This window comes from Geospiza fortis, unplaced genomic scaffold, assembly GCF_000277835.1.
Source record: "Geospiza fortis unplaced genomic scaffold, GeoFor_1.0 scaffold54, whole genome shotgun sequence".
NCBI lineage: Eukaryota > Metazoa > Chordata > Aves > Passeriformes > Thraupidae > Geospiza > Geospiza fortis.
This window is the reverse complement of record NW_005054301.1, coordinates 19,010,195-19,024,548: the sequence shown is the minus strand read 5'-3', so window position 1 is coordinate 19,024,548 and position 14,354 is coordinate 19,010,195. Positions and strand designations below refer to the sequence as shown.

General features: G+C 37.9%; 1 protein-coding gene across 1 annotated transcript; it reads left to right on the top strand.

The window, feature by feature from the left end:
* Positions 1-747: 747 nt before the first annotated feature.
* LOC102033313 (photoreceptor outer segment membrane glycoprotein 2) lies at positions 748-10,561 on the top strand. The gene is made up of 4 exons (XM_005417564.2): positions 748-926; positions 4,078-4,746; positions 8,428-8,674; positions 10,090-10,561. Exons 2-4 carry the CDS (start codon positions 4,166-4,168, stop codon positions 10,354-10,356), a joined length of 1,095 nt encoding a protein of 364 aa, XP_005417621.1. The 5' UTR covers positions 748-926; positions 4,078-4,165; the 3' UTR covers positions 10,357-10,561.
* The last annotated feature ends 3,793 nt before the right edge of the window (positions 10,562-14,354 follow it).

Genomic DNA, 14,354 nt, shown 5'->3' with positions numbered 1-14,354 from the left:
GGTCCTGCTTAGGGATTCAGTTCCGGTACTGACATCACCTCTAACTTGACCAAGCCCTGCTGCAGACTCAGCTTGCTGCCACCACTGTTGCCAGTTCAAACCAGCCACGTCTGTCCCACAGATTGCTATGTGCTGTGCTCAGAAATGCCAGAGGACATGACACTTCTGCTTTTGCTTCTGGCTTGGAATAGAGCTAGATAAGAGACTAGGACAGAGGTTTGTACTAGATTGTTCATGAACCTGGAAATCTTCCCAAACCAGAACCTACCGTGAATCATACAGATGATCCAATTGCTCTTGGATACTTGAATTCTTTTCTAGGACAATCACATTCAATACACAGAGAACAGAAAATTGCATCCCAAGCAACAAAATATGGAGTGATGGGTAAGGAGCATAGTAATGGATATAAATGATAGTTGCCTAAGATAGATTTTCCCTTCCCACAGAATCACAAAGTTTCATTATTCTCATTCTTCCCTCCTTTGAAGGCATATTTATTGTTAAAAACAAGTTAAGAGCTATTGAAGACATTGGCAGGTACTGAAAAACAGTTCTGTTTCTTGCTAGCCCAAATCTCCAGCAAGGTAAAAAGGTAGAAGAAAGTCCTATAAACCATTTTGTTGGTGAGATCTCAGTTCACACTCAGTTAATTGGCCTGTTTTGTAGGATTTAATCTGATGGCATAAGAACCTTGAAATAAATCTCTTAGCTACGATTAGAGATGAAGGAGAGATTACCACAGGCAGGAGAGTTGGAGTGGATTTTGTCCATCTCTACTGGTAAGTCAGTGTGAAGACAGAGCAACTACAGAAACATCAGGAAATCAGTATTTCAGTCATCCTCAGGATGTCCAATTCAGGTATTTTCTCCATTGAATTCAACAAGTTACCAGTTTCAAGATCCTGTTCAGTCCTCTGAAGCAGGTTAGTGGTTTCTTTTATAATATCACAAATGGCAATGTATGTTTAGCTAAAATAGCAGATTTTAGCAAAATCAGTAAGGTAAGATGTGGCTTGTTTATGACAAAATTGCAAAATTTCTCTGAACCATTTGTATCTAATAAGTAAATATTATTAAAAAATAGCTGTGCTATGTCTTGTTCAATATAGCTAGGGGAATTTGATAGCAAAGGAACAGCTAGGTGACATCTTGGAAGCAAATTGTATGGTGATGGAAGCTGTGTTTAATGTTAAATCAATTTTAATTAGACAAAGAAAGCTTGAGAACAGTATTGATAGTATGGGAGAGATTTCCACATTTATTTGTCTTCTTTTGTTGAAAGAAGTATTTCTTCCTTTATAGAATTAAATCCGGTTTGCTGTCCCATGGCTGGGGAAAGTATGTCTGTGTGTATATGATTCATAACTCTGAAGTGGCTCACATGCAAAGGTTTTTAGGAACTATGACAGAGGCGTTAGTTCCACTGAAATGCTGGGAGCATTTGTGGCTTTACAGTAACCCACTGCCAACTATGACTTGGAGAAGAACAGACACATGTTGCAGAGCAAGACTGACATTTTTAGCTCATAACTGCAGTTCAGCTCTTTCAGCTGGACAAACTTTCTTCATGGTGCTCAAAAAATTATACTACGCAGCTGTGCATGTGTTACAATAGATCTTACACTGATAAATGTATTCAATACTTTGTTAAACAGGGAAAGAATAATGTTATGATGCATTTATAAAATTTTTCCTGATGTGAAGAGAGTCTTATTATCAGAAATAAATTCAGTAAACTGTTAGCACAGGTGGAAATCTTAACATAAGTTTCCATGTAGAAGGCTAGGAACAAGGAATGGAATAGATCACTTGCTCTTCTGTCCCAGACTCTATGCACTCAAGGTTTCATGAGAAGTACAGTGTCTCCCAAAGATCAATCCCAAGCATATCAGTGACAGCCAGGATCAGTCAACAAGTGGCCTTTGAACTACAACAACCAGTCATTCCACCCCTTTATCTGGCACTAGGACTCCATGAAATCACAGATCTTATGCTGCTGGTGTGGGTAGCACTGTAAGATAAATGTCAATATTCTGTGAAATCTGATCCTACAACAATACTAAAAATTCACAAAGGAAGCTAAGAATACCTCATGGGAATTTCTGGAGAGAAGGAATTACTAGGAGAATTTTTCTTGCACGGAGGTTTTTAACTTTTTTTAAACATGAGGCATCTGAAAATTGGGGATGGAATAGCTCCATGAGATTGAATGTATCCCCGCTGATGGAACTCAACTTCAAATTTCTTTACGGCTAGAATATGACAAAGTCTCAAATCTATATCTTCCAAAATCAACAATGCCTCTGGAGTAGATTAATTTTGAGTAGAACTATTTACAACTTTTGTCCAAATGGTAAAACTAAATTTGTTTAGCAAGTAGGGTGTTTTCAGTGACACTGTAACTAAATGTGTGCTGAACAATTTTGAGGCATTGTTCAAATATGTGCATGTGTTTCACAGAAGTGAAAGTGAGTGATGCATTCATGTGTGCTGGCCATTGAACATGAGCTGTGTATCAGCAATCAGTAAATTTCACAACAGATTCTCACTGTTGTGAGCTCTGAGGCCTGGGCATCAGGGGCAAATAGATCTATTAGCAGCCATCATTTACAGTTATTTAAGGTCAAGTCACAAACTGCTTCACTGGTGAAGCAATCAAAGATACTGTCTCCAGGCTTAGCAGGCTTATTCAGGCTGTCAGCTGAACTCATAGGGAGGCTTAATTCTGTACCACGAGAGCATGATCCCTTCAAATGAGGTCTGAACAGTACTGGAGAAAAATGGCCGTGAAGCAAGTGGTGTAATTTTATAAATAACTATTCTCTGGACATTTCTGTAAGGTGTCTATCATTTATATGATTATCACAATATGATCACAATAAATATTCAGCCATAATTAATAATCAACCTTAACAATCATTTCAATTAGGACCCTATTTCTGAACTTTAAAATTCAGAAAGCTGCTGACCTCAACACCTCTGGAAATAGACTGATAAGGAAAAATACTGTGCATTTTGCACACTATTCTCTGTATTGTACAAAAGATACACAGAGCTGAATAGCTTTGAGAGGAATTAGTTTTCTCTGTAAATGCAGGAGTAAATAAATGAAACTTGAATTAATTAGATATCACAGGCCTTAAAATCTTAGTGTATGAAGATATTTAACCATATCCTAATATGAATCACACAACCTATTCCTTGCCTGTACAAACTGAACTGATTCCTTCCAACGTAAACACATGAAGATGCTGGGATTCTGTTATCTTTTTCAACTGCACTCTGCAACAATCTGCTTATCCAATGCTAAGCCTCACTGCAGCTGGGGACCCTCTGCTGGGTCAGTGTAGCCCTACTTCTGTCCAGCTTGTCTGTCCCCAGGTGTTTTTCATGCTGTTTTAGCTGATACAAGTTTTATTCAGTAATAGCATCCACTAACTTAGAAAATATCATGCTGCTTATATATCTCTATTTCCCCAGATTTACAGGATTACACTTTACTGTTTATAAATGCAATTGTATTACTGGAATTACATTACTGTATAATTATATAATGCAGAGTTTTACAATATAAAATCACTCTAATGAGAGTTGCCAAATTAGGAACAAGACAAGCAAGATTTCTGGAAAGAAAAAAAGAAGGCTGTATATATGTTTATTCAACTTTTGAACACAAACCTGACCATAACACAGGAATCTAATAATAATAAAAAATACCTGTAATTGTTAAAAAAAATACAGGGAACAAGTAGAAGGGAAAGATGCTGGGAGTCTTCTGAAGGGAAAGACAGCAGACCAGTTCACATCAGGTCTGCACAGAAAATTGGTCTTGACAAAAATTCATAGGAATCCAGAGTCTCTGTTCATACTATTCACTTATTTTTAATTGCTCTAGTTGGTCCTTAGAACTTTTTTTTTTTAAGTGATTCACATTGTTACAAAATTTAAGCAACAAATTTCACTGGGGCACTCCTTTGGCAAGACTCAGAGTTCGTGAGGCTGTACAGGAAGTTCTTTTGTAGGCTCTATAAATACCTGGTCAAACAGACAGTAATCTCTCTCCCTCTTCTTCAGATTTCCACTGCACGCCTTGGATCCATGCTCCTAATCAGCTTATGAGCTTCCCTTGACCTACGCTTCTTTTCCTAATGCGTGTCTGACTATGGCTGTCCTCAAAGTCAAATTCACCAAAACCAAGAGGGACAAATTGGCTCAGATCTTATGGATCCTCAACTGGGTTTCTGTAGTGAGTGGGATCATTCTCTTCAGTCTTGGCCTCTTTCTGAAAATAGAGATCAAGAAGCGCAATGAAGTGATGGCAAAAGGGGACATTAACTCTGTCCCCAACATGCTGATCTCTGTAGGGGTCATAGCATGTATCATCAACTTTCTGGGTGGCAAAATCTGCTATGACTGCTCAGATGCAAACAAGTTCTCTCGCTGGAAACTAGTAATGCTGCCATACATCGTATGTACCTTCTGTTTTACCTTCTGCATCCTGGTGGGTGCTCTCATGTGCTATACCATGAGGAACGAGCTGGAAGAGTCTCTCTATCTCGGACTGAGGGATGCCATTAAGTTCTATAAAGACACAGACATACCTGGGCGATGTTTCTTAAAGAAAACAGTGGATTTGTTACAAATTGGATTCCGTTGTTGTGGAAACAATGGCTTTAGAGACTGGTTTGAAATTCAGTGGGTATCTCCTCGGTATCTGAATATGGCTTCCAAGGAGGTTCTGGAGTAAGTATTTATCAGTCACAGCAAAAAATTCTAGAAGAAAAACTCTTTTGGGACTGGAAAGCCCTTTTTTCTGGACCTTTGTATCTTAATTTAAAAAAACGTAGAATGACCAGGTTACTCACAAAATATGCTAAATACACGCACAATCAAAAGCTGCCTTTTGCTAAGCCTTTAGGGATGCTAAGCAAAGCAAAGATGTATTTCCTTTTTCAGTGTGGAGAATTAGATACCTCAAATATTGAATTTCATTTATAGTGAGCTGCTATCAGTAAGAAAAAAAGGATTGTACTACCAGTACGTTGCACAGTCAATTCTAAGCACTGAAAGACCCCTCTTCTTCAAGGTATTAGACTTTGCAATCCCAAGTTCAAATCTGTATGTTCACATGTGAGAAACTGCCAAACACCACATACACTGCATAAAAAGCAGAAATCCCCCATTTCTTTCTGCTGGTGGTGCTTCACATGATGTAGCAACTGTGAAATTATATGCACAAAAAGAAGGGTGGTAATACTTACAGAAAAGGTAAAAATTTAAAACTTACAAAAGGAGACAATCCAGTCTGTAATAATTCTTCTAAAGCTGAAAAGGGTCTTCACTGACAAGTGAGTAGTAGCTTCGTATTCCCAGGAAAGACAAATGGAAAGAGCTTGACTGGCATTTGTAAATGCTGCATTTTGTTGAACTCAAAAATCAGTGACAATAAAGCCAGAGAAAGGGAGGCCAAAGGTCTTAATTTTACAGAATTTGCAATTTGAAACTGCCATCATAGCAAAGCATATATAGAGAGCTGCAAATATACCAGAGGGCAGGACCTAGGAGAATACAAACAAGAGGGCATCAGCATACAGAAGACACTTGTCTGTGGAAATAAAGCAATACAGGCATTCTCAAGAGAGAAGTTAGAAAGTGTCACACAAAACAGACTGACCAGAGCTGTTTCAAATCTTGGGTCTATGCTGAAAAGTGACATGACAACAAAGACCATCCCCAGGAATTTAGGAGTAGTAGCTTAGTGTGAGGTCAAAAGTAAAATATACTTCCTTTTATTTCTGTGAGAGAGGCAGAAACAGTAATGTTTTACCCAAGCTTTTAATTAAGTTGTGTTTTATTCTGTAGGCTCCCCTGTGCTCTGCCATTGTTTTGAGAATACACTGTCAGTTAGCTTTTGCCCCATTAGGCAGAAGGTGGCAGTGAAATGTGTGTGAGAAAAGTAATTTGTAAATGTCTTTTGCTGTGGATGGATTGCTTAATTTTATCTTGACTGGCAGAATCCAAGTTGGTGCTGTATAACAAAACTATACCATGACTTCCAAAAATCTAGTAGTGAAACATTTGATATTAAATCCTTGGAAGCAAAGCCCAGCTGGTAATGTTCTGAAAGGAAGGAGAAGGAATCAAGTCTTTCTTGGTTTCAACTTGTACTCTCTGTCAGTAGTTTGTAGATCAAGAGGCAAAGCAGGTGAGATCTGACATATTGTGAACTCACATGTAAGCTTTGCAAAACTGAACTTTTCACCTTCCTGCAAAACCTTCTTCTATAGATCTCTTGCCAACAACACAATTTAACAAGGCATGGAAACAGTCAGTGGGAATGGTAGGAACATGAGGTTACAGCAGTACAATGCTACCATTGCTTTAGTTGGGTAAAAATCATCTTTGCTCAAAAGCAAAGATTTGCTTTGCAATACCATAACTACTTTGAATTGCAACAGCAAATAGTAGTGAATGTGTTGTTCCACCAATTCTTTTACTGAAGTCTTCCCTTCTAACAGTACCAAGACACAAATGAAATTATTTTTTAATTTTTTAATTTGCCACTAGCAGAGGAAACACAGAGGCAGGAGGATATAACCCAAGTCTGCTTTGGATACAACCCAAAACTGCTACTGTTGGCAGTAGAAAGGATTCCTCTTTATACCACTCCCAGAACAAAAGAGTGTTTTAATTGATGCTTGGAATCGAAAGAGTTTATGAGATTATATTTCAACCATCTTAAATGCTGTACTATATTGGGGTCATTAAATATATATAATACCTTGAAACATGGAGGGCATTTTGCCATCCCAGGTAAGATCTTCCCTTTCACAATGTTCCAGTCTTTCTCTCCTCTGTGAGCTTTCTCTTCTCCTCTCACATTGGAGCCCTCTGGTTTGTGCCTCTCTGGCTCCCTTCCCTTCCAGTGCTTGGTTTTGCCTATGCCCACAACATGGCTCACACACTTCAGTCAGGGATATGGTGGCAACAAAATGAAAAGCTAGACTTGAAAATAGAGAAAAATTCATGCCTATCCCACTCCTTATGGGAGCAGGAAATGGCAGGTGAACTTCCTGGTCTACCTGGAAAGAACTCTGAGGAAAATGTTTTTGAGAGAATTTTAAGTAAAACAAAAAAACCCACTACAACCCAAATTAGAGGAAGAAAAGAACAAGGAACAAAAAAGGAGGTTGTATTTAGTGGGCTCACAGCAATAAAACAAAAGTAATTTTTCTGCCATCATAGCACTGACACAAATACTGAGCTTCCTAGCAGCTTATGTTACATTTGAAGGTTACATTTATTAATTTGAAGGTCCCAAATTCTAGGTCAAAACTGGACCACAGTGTTTCTGCTCTGTTTACCTAATGAGCTTCTTTTAATGATTTCCTTCCCTCTCATTTAGATCAGCTGCACTGGAACAGAAAAATATTATTTGCAAACATTAAAAAATGAGTAAGTTTCGGAAAATACTAGAAAATTTACTATTGGCAAATAGTGAATGCTGTATATCTAAATGGAAATTATCTATGCTGTATTCTGGTCCCCTTACAAAGGGTAAATGGCCTGGACTTGATAAACGAGTACATGGTTCTCACCCATGGGGCTGTTTCAGGAAATCAGCCTTTTCCACCAAGCATAAGAACAGATACATGCTTAGAGGCTGCTTCCCGAAGGTGTGAGAGTGTCTCTCGGCATCTTAGATACTGTCCAGTTTCTGGAAAATCTCTTTCTCAGAAGAAAACAGATGCCAAGGATTCATTTATCTTCCAGAAAATCTTGGTTAATTTCTCTTCCCATCCTACGATTTTTTTCCTATTCCTCTTTATCTTTCTTCTTTCACCACTTGTTTTCCACCTGATCTTATAGAGGAGGGAAATTAGTATTTTTAGCAACAAATACATTTCTTAAAGTTACGGAAAATGAAGTTACAAGAAGTAGAAATTCCCTTGTGAATTAGTCTCAAAACATGTGCTGGACCAGCCCTTGCAATGGGTACAGTGGCAAAAGGCCAGTAGATGATTTCCAGTGCTTCCTGAGGCATACAAAGTTGTTCTTGTATTAGGATCCCTCTCACGGAATGATTATGCTGAAAAATTAATCCAGAAGTAGTGAAACACAGGATTTCCAGCAATATAACTTCCATTAAAATTCCACCAAGATAAACAAGTCCAAAAATTGTCTTTAGTATTCAGCACAAAGGTACCTAAAAAGGCAACATCTCCTACACCACACTTAAATACAGCAAATCCAATATTCAGTGTTCTTGCAGTAAACAACTTTTCCAGTTGAAAGTATATCCTCATTTTCCTTTTGTTATGTTGGAGAGGCCTACATTGTAGCAGAGTTGTGTTATTCTAAAATCACGGGCACTGCCTGCTGCTGCCACCAGGTTTGTAATGCCCAGACTTCGTCCTGTTGCAGCCGTCTGAAGAGCAATGTTGATGGGAAGTTCTTGGTGGATGGAGTCCCCTTCAGCTGCTGCAATCCCAGCTCACCACGGCCCTGCATCCAGTACCAGCTGACAAACAACAGTGCTCACTACAACTACGATTTCCTCACAGAGGAGCTCAATATCTGGATGAAGGGGTGCAGACAGGCTCTGCTGGATTACTACACTGGTATCATGAGATCCATTGGTATTGCAGCATTGCTTATTTGGTTGTTCGAGGTAAGTCTCACAAAAATGGTCTTTATCGGATTAATGAGTCTTCTGTCTCTCCAGGATGGAAAAAAATGACATTGTAACACATGAGAAGTGCCTCAGCATCCAGTATAAAGGCCACAAGCACTTCAGGAATATTGAAGGGTTTATTTTAGCAAAGACAACTATTCCAAAGTCCACAGAGTAGAAGGAAATCTTGTTGAGGATGAGAACTATCAGAAACCACGTATATAATTTATAGAGCTTTTCAGTAGAATATAGCATATTCCTTTCCCTGATGCATTTATGGGATCAGATACAGGATGATAAATGCAGTGACACAACTGCAAGGAAATTTGGTGAGAAGGTCTGAGTGTTGTTTTAAGTCAGTTTTAAGAAATATATAAAATATGAGTAGGTCTTTAGCTCAATACATTAATTTTGTTTATAATTAAAACTGAGCATTTTATTAGTATCTCAAAGCCTCCTTTTTATATTACATAGTTTCACCATATAGACAGTACTTGCAGTCGTGGCATGTCATCCTTTTAGAAGTAGATTGGGCTGCTGGTTATGCAATCAAAATAAGCACATCACAGGCAAGCTACACGCCTGCAAAGCTGCAGTGTTCCTGCTGACATCTATAAAGAAGAGCTCTCTGGATGTTGTCATCTGCAAGTAAAGGACTTCCCAATGGCACAGGCTCCAATACAGTTTTCTTACCTTTTTAGTATGTTTTAGTTTTCTGACTATTGCTCTATTTATTACATAAATATTAACATTGTAATTCAAGTAGTTCACAACAGTCCTCAGGCAATTCTAGGAGGGGCTGTGGTGCCAGAAATAACCTGAAGCATGTGAAAAGCTGTGAGGCAGCTTTCTGTGTTCCCTTAAATATTGACAAGCTGATCCTGATTCCAACAGAACAATGAAAGTGGAGCTTTTTCCTAAGCTTAGACTTCAGCCTCTGCCATCCTTCTTAATTTTCATGCCTTGGCATGCTTGACACATATGGCTTACAAGGATATGATTAAACCTCCTCGGAAGAAATATTGATTTAATCAATGTTAGTGGAAAAAAAATCCACTAAAATTAACATACTACAATTTTTTCTTTCCCAGTGACTGATGGATTCATTAGTTGATCATCCATTTGACATCAGTTAGTTGCAGTCTCTGAGGCTACAAGGTTCATAAGTAATTCTAGGGAATTGTAGGCAAGGAGGATTGCTACCTGAAGAATGAAGAGAGAATCAATCCATCTCTCCCTGCTATCTTTCTTTTAAAATGTAATTAACTGGAAAAGCGGTTAGACATATTGTTAGGATAAAGAGTCTGTCTGCTTTACACAGTTATGAGGCCTGTAAGTACACAAGTCAGAAAACTGAGTGATAGGACTGAGGCTGCAATTTCAGCTGTTTAACCATGAACTGTTTCTTACAGCTCTCTGTACTCATTGGTGTCCGGTACCTACAGACAGCCATGAAGAATGTCCTTCTGCTAGGAGATCTGGAGGGTGAATCAGATGGTTGGTTACTAGAAAACAGTGTTGTGGAAACTGCCAAATACAACATCAACATCATTAAGAATCTCGGCAAAGCCAACCAGATCTCCACTGTCTCAGGCATGAACGACCCCAACATTAATGTTCAAAACACAGACTGTGACAAAACTAATATTACAACAAAATCTATCCCTGCAGCTAGGTAGGCAAATCTTCCAAGAAATGACATCACAAGTGTAGTTTTGCTCTATTACAGTCCTACAGTCACCAGATTTTATCTGGTGGGGAAAAAAAAGTAGAAAAACTAGTAAAACAATTGAACAAACCAGACTGGTGACAGCTCCAAAAATGCTGATACTTCTTTGGATGGATGTGTTTTTACTTGTAAAATTCCTGATTCTCAACACTGCAAGAAACTTCTGGAATTTCCCCCACTTTCTCTTCTTTACTTAGAGACTTCTATCATGGTCTGAATGCATCACAATAATCATAATGCACAAGCAAATATTTCAGACAAGGTGGGTCTACATGTACGAACATACAGATTAGTTGAATAGGTACCAAAGATGTCATTATACCTATAAAATCTCAGGAGCAGGGAAATCCCAAAAGAAATTATTACACTGGATAAAAAACTTATAAATAAAAAAGAAGACAGAACCTGAAATGAAGATTCTGCTGGTGCAAGTTAGGAAAGGGGAAATTTTAACAAAAATATACATATATGACAGCCTACAAGAATCCACCATGTATGCAAAATTCAAGTGAAGGCAATAAAAGTTACCACAAAAGTATTTAACTTGTTTTTCCCAAAATGTCTTAAGTACCTTTTCACTTTCCCCTCCAACAGTTTAGAGAATGCTAGTTGCCCCACTTCCCTGAAAGTCAAAGAGTACAACTGAGAGGAGTTCTCTGCTTAAGAAAACTGCTGGCTTGTGCAGGGATATTTAAACTTCCAACTAGCATGTGATAGCACAAGTTTAAAAACAAGTAGATACTTTCTATGAAACAAACACTGATGATCCTAGATGCTTGAAAGTTCCTAGTTTCAAAAGTACTTAGCACACTGATCCAGGGGTGGGAAGGTAAGAGGTTTGTAATCAAGGAAGGCAGACAGACTGACAGCTTGCACATCACACCGCTGCTACAGTGCTCAGGAGCTTTGTCAATGCATAGAGTGAAAACCTTCAATGCACAAAACACCTGAAGTTACAGGATGCCCTAGGACTGTAACTGATCATTAACAGTCAGCAGGAGAAAAGTACCAATAAAAAACAGAAGTGGAAAGACCAAATGAAATATTTTACATGTTACTGCTGTGAGTGCATTCTTTGGATAATCAAGTAAACGAAATTTTATCGCTGAAATATTTTAAATAAAAACTTTTGAAACTGTGCAAAATAACAGTAAAAATTTCTCTACCTAAACACTATTGTATCCCATGAGAAAAAGGAAAAATTATAAGGATATATTGTAAATAAATTGTGCAATGTAATAATCTGTAGTGTAATTCCAGCAGGCTATGTGCATGACCATAATTTCAACTGGAATTCCTTCACTGCCTAACATGATAGGCCTACACTTAAGTATGTTAAAACCCCTTCAAAGAACTAGATTTATAAGCTGAGACTTCTTTCTACAGAACTGTTAATTCTCCTCTTTGCACTGCACTTACCTGTATGCCTACTTCTTGTCTTCACTGCAATCACTTTGCCCAGTGGGTGATTAAAACTTAACTGGTGTGTAATTCCTTTAGCCATTTCTGGGAGCCAGAAGTACTTACCAGCAGCTCTATAATTAGCTGATGATACAGGCTGGAAAAGAATGAATGTAGAAAGTTGTAGTTCCTTGAGAGATCAGGGAAAAGACACTCCTTGTATTGCTAACTAATCGGATTTTGCATGTTTTTCTTTAAATGCAGTGTAATTTTTTTCAGATAAGTATGCCAAGTGTCATCTGTGTCAGTCAATAGCAGTCACTTCCTCAAGACAATTTTATTCTATTTTTGGTACAACAGTCCTAGACCTCAATAACTAAAGCTTGTAGAACTATAAGAGCTGTGAGCTTACTCATTTGATAGCTTTCTAGTTAATGGGTTTGTCAAGAGTCTGCTCTGAAAAAACAGATTTGGAAAGAAGAGTGAACTGATGATCCAGCCTCAGCATCTCTGTCAAGACAAAAAAAATGCCATCCAGCAGCAGCTGTAACACATTACCATAAAGAGCAGAGGTGTAAGTATCCAGCTATACAATTTTCTCTGGCCCCCACACAGCTCATTTACTTGCATATGAACTAAACACATTTTACTATAAAAGACTAAGCAGCATTTAGCACATTAAACTTTGTCTCTCAGCTAACTGCCCTGAACTGCAGCAGTGGAATGTGATTGGTTTTGAAATTAGCTTACTTTCAGCATACATCTCACAGGCAACAGTCCTTGTCTGACCTATTACCAGTAATCACTTAGTCATTGGACTGCTAATTTCTATCCTGTCTAGGCATTCAGAGTCTCCACCGATAGGGATACACTACAAAAAGATAATAGCTCACTTCACAGTATCAGGATAAAATTTACTTTTGTTAATAAATGCTTTCTTCTTTGCTTTGTATTTACTGATTTCCTCAGAACATGGAAGTGTTACACCCTACATATCCATCTTCCTTTATAGCACCTGTCACAACCGTTTGGGTTTCCTGTAGCGTTTAACACCAGAGGCACTGGATCAAGGAAACAAACTCAGGCAGCAGCACAGACTCCATCTTTAACTCTCCGTAATTCATAAAGACAGAGATGGCATTAGTAAGCCAAGCCTTTAAGCCAGGGCATCTGCTCAGATACAGAAATAAGTAAGATTCAGGGGACACTTCTTATCCTATTTGTTACTAATGCCTAATCCAGCCAAAATTTATAACAATACAGAAAATTCCAGAGTAAGGAACTTACCTGTGCATAAAACTGTCTTCTTTATCAAGTTATTAATTTAAAAAATAAAATTAACACTGTAATGTTGAGTTTCTGATGAAGGCACCATGAGAGTTTCTTTAGAAATTGCATGTACAATGCTCTTCCTTAAAAGCTTGCGCGTTGCCACTGAAAACATTTGCTCTATGTTGATCACAGAGAAAAAACAGTAAGAAATATAAACATGCAGCACATCTAGGATTTTGTTAAAATGAACACAGTTCAAGCAGGAACTTCAATGAACTAGTTCAAGTAGATCTTCATCACCTTGGGATGAACATCTCAATTCTTGTACCCAAAGAGGCCAATATTAAATTTCAGGCACAATTAAGGAGAAGATATAAGGTTCTGCAGTCTTCTGAGAAAGGCCAACCACACATCTTCACAAATACAGCAAGGACTTCAAATGATCATGAAATCCACAGTCCCCACTTTGTGCCTCACAACATTTTGCTGCAGCTCATTCACACAAGCATAAAGCCTAGAAACCTAAAATTAAGTCTGATGGACTCTAAGTTGTTTGACAACCTGTACTTATACAGCACAGACTATACTCCTTTTTTGACACTGATCTCATGAACAGCAAAAACAAAAGTCAGGTCCCATTTCAATGTCTCATGTTTAACTCTGTACCTGGTCTCTTACTCATGGTTACACAAAACCACATATATATCACCTCTTGGAATTTCACCTTGCTCTCCTTCAATGCAAAGTTCCTTTTACATAACTTCACTTCCATGAACGATTTTGACTGTACTGAATGCAACTTCAGAGAAATGTAGCTAGGATTAGAAATAACTAGATTTGAGACACATGTAAGGAAGTGGATTTTCATTATTAGCCATTTTTTACAGTATGAACCTTCCAATTTAGCCTACCTGGAAAACACTGATAAAAACAAAGAGAAGAGATTGTGCCACAGAAATGAAACTACTTCTATCTTTGATAAAATCTTTAAACACCTTGTCAAGTAATAGGTTAGAAGAATCTAAGTAACAGCATAGATGCTGTATTATGAATCTGAATAGTTTACATTGGAGATTATTCAAGATTGCTGTCTAGAAAATAAGTGGATTTCAACCATAATGCAGAGCATATAATAGTGAAAATACTCCTCTACATAACTTCGTACATTGAGATTTTTATTACACAAGAAATACTGCTGTGTCTTCTTTTCTTTTTTCCCTTAATTAACAGGATTCTTCTTCTAATTTTCTTCAGAACATTTTTGTTAGTAGACTT